General features: G+C 42.8%; 1 protein-coding gene across 1 annotated transcript; it reads left to right on the top strand.

The window, feature by feature from the left end:
- The first annotated feature begins 201 nt into the window (after positions 1-201).
- LOC137947044 (protein BEARSKIN2-like) lies at positions 202-1,729 on the top strand. The gene is made up of 3 exons (XM_068793335.1): positions 202-364; positions 739-1,016; positions 1,118-1,729. The coding sequence occupies exons 1-3, from the start codon at positions 202-204 to the stop codon at positions 1,727-1,729; spliced, it is 1,053 nt and encodes a 350-aa protein (XP_068649436.1).
- The last annotated feature ends 570 nt before the right edge of the window (positions 1,730-2,299 follow it).

The raw sequence follows: 2,299 nt of genomic DNA, 5'->3' as shown, positions 1-2,299 counted from the left end.
TTTTAAGTGGATGAGACTCGTTAGTCTTACATCATTGACTTGCATTCTACGGCAGCTTTTGCTGCTCCTCCGGCGTCGTCGCCGGCGTCTACTTTTTCGTCACCCAAAGATATATAACAAGGGGCTGACAATCAACGCTGAGATGTTTAATCTGCATTTCGTACTACTCACAGAGACGACTGAAGAGAAGAAGGGAGGAATATGACGACGTCCAATGGCGGGGTTCCGCCGGGGTTTAGGTTTCATCCTACGGACGAAGAGCTGTTGCATTACTATCTCAAGAAGAAGATCACCTTTCAGAAGTTCGATTTGGAGGTGATTAGAGAGGTGGACTTGAACAAGATGGAGCCCTGGGACCTTCAAGGTGAGTTTTGCTTAGACTGCGAGAGACACTCGATGATCTTGTTTTTTTAACTCAATTCCATGAAATGAACGATGAATCAGACTCTCTAGTTCAGAAGCCATGTCTGAAAGCTCCATCCAGAGAGGCTAATTTAGATTTTTTTTTTTTTTTTTCTTTCTCTCCTTGGCTGTTAATTTCGTGTGAAAGCATTGCTACTAAAGATGTCTCCACTTGACTTCCTTCTTGACAGGATTTATATTTCTGAGAGAAAATTTAAAAAAAAAAAACATTTTCATCAGTCAAGCATTGTTTAATTCTAGAGTTCTTCAGATAGCAATAGCCACCTTTCAATTGCATCTTAGATGGGTAATTTCTTTTCTTTTGTTCTGCCTTAGAGAGGTGCAAGATAGGTTCCACTCCACAAAACGAATGGTACTTCTTCAGCCACAAAGACAGAAAATACCCAACTGGTTCGAGAACGAACAGGGCCACGAACGCCGGATTCTGGAAGGCAACGGGGAGAGACAAGTGCATAAGAAACAGCTACAAGAAGATAGGAATGAGGAAGACTCTTGTTTTCTACAGAGGGAGGGCTCCTCACGGCCAGAAGACCGATTGGATCATGCATGAGTATAGGCTAGAGGAGAACGATGACCTGCAAGGCAATGGAACTGTAAAGTCCCTCTCCTCTCTCTGTTGTCTCTCTTTCTCTCTTCCCGCACCGACGTGCATGGTCCATGCGAACTGATTGTTGCGCAATACTGATTGTTGCAGGAGGATGGTTGGGTGGTTTGCCGGGTTTTCAAGAAGAAGAATCTGTTCAAGATTGGGAACGAAGGAAGCACCGACCTCTGCAACGGCTCGCAGAGCAACCACCAATCTCAAGCTCTAACCCTCACAAACATCCACTACGATCGCCGGCAGGAAAATCATCAAACGTTTGATCTGTACAAGAGGGACCTCGCCTTGTACCCACAAGTACCCACCGCCCCTCTCTCTCACGCACACGCGCAGACCCACCTCCAGAATACTAAGCCCTTGAGCTACGACTTCCCCACCATCACCGGCGAATCCCCAGCAATGGTCAAACAATTCTTATCGAACAACCGAAGGGCCTGCGACACCGGAGAGAGCCTAGGCAGGCAAGTACAACAGTATCAAGCTTGTGAAGGGGGGATAGTGGTTGGTGCCTGTGAGCCCACTCAACAGATTGTCGGAGGGAGAGATGAGAGCCTCAATGACTGGGCTATGCTTGATCGTCTAGTGACGATTGGTCAGGACGATCCGTCCAAGGGAGTGAGATTTGGAGATGCTAATGCCTCAGCAAGCCAGATAAACCAGTTTCCCTTTCGAGGGGAGATGGATTTGTGGGGTTACGGAAAATAGATCTAAATACTAATTAATTGTAATTAAATGGTTAATTTCTTCAGGGCTTGAAGAAAGTACTGGTTTTGCTTCTTTTGCTCAAATGGGAAGTCGATTATTATTACTATTATTATTATTATTATTTTGTTATTGTTTCTTGTGCTGGCTCTTGTATAAAATCTCGAGTCTTTTTGTTTGGGTGTTTAAACTTCAATCTTTTTTATTAGGTACACTTTCTCTTTGTGGTATTCCACCTCTTGCTTGTTTTTGGTCCAAAGATGAGATTCTTAATGATAGTTGGTTATATTCACCAATTTTTGCGATAATAACTTGTTATGGGATATTTACATAACCCCCATGAATAGTATCAAACCGTATTCCATGGTATTTCCATGAGATTACTCTTTCTTATTCTTAAACAAAGCCTTCGAGAGGCCATAGTTGATACACGATTTATCTTCTTTTTTTCTTTTCGTTTGTTTGGAGAAAGATATAGATCAATTCCGATTCTTTCTTTTTCTATTGATTCTTTTCAGAAAATAAAACTAAGTAAAACTGCACACGCATCCGTCCATGTATTGAAACCATGAA

Source organism: Aristolochia californica, unplaced genomic scaffold (genome assembly GCF_029961685.1).
Source record: "Aristolochia californica isolate CCGP_79_NKW_82.1479 unplaced genomic scaffold, dmAriCali1.0.hap1 SCAF_12, whole genome shotgun sequence".
Taxonomy (NCBI): domain Eukaryota; kingdom Viridiplantae; phylum Streptophyta; class Magnoliopsida; order Piperales; family Aristolochiaceae; genus Aristolochia; species Aristolochia californica.
The sequence above is the reverse complement of the archived record's forward strand: the minus strand, read 5'-3'. Positions and strand labels throughout refer to the sequence as shown.

Excerpts from the sequence above, each read along its gene's own strand:
- LOC137947044 (XM_068793335.1), top strand. The coding sequence starts at position 202 with ATGACGACGTCCAATGGCGGGGTTCCGCCGGGGTTTAGGTTTCATCCT. Across the intron at positions 365-738 it reads GGAGCCCTGGGACCTTCAAG|AGAGGTGCAAGATAGGTTCC; the intron begins GTGAGTTTTGCT and ends GTTCTGCCTTAG. Across the intron at positions 1,017-1,117 it reads ACCTGCAAGGCAATGGAACT|GAGGATGGTTGGGTGGTTTG; the intron begins GTAAAGTCCCTC and ends TGATTGTTGCAG.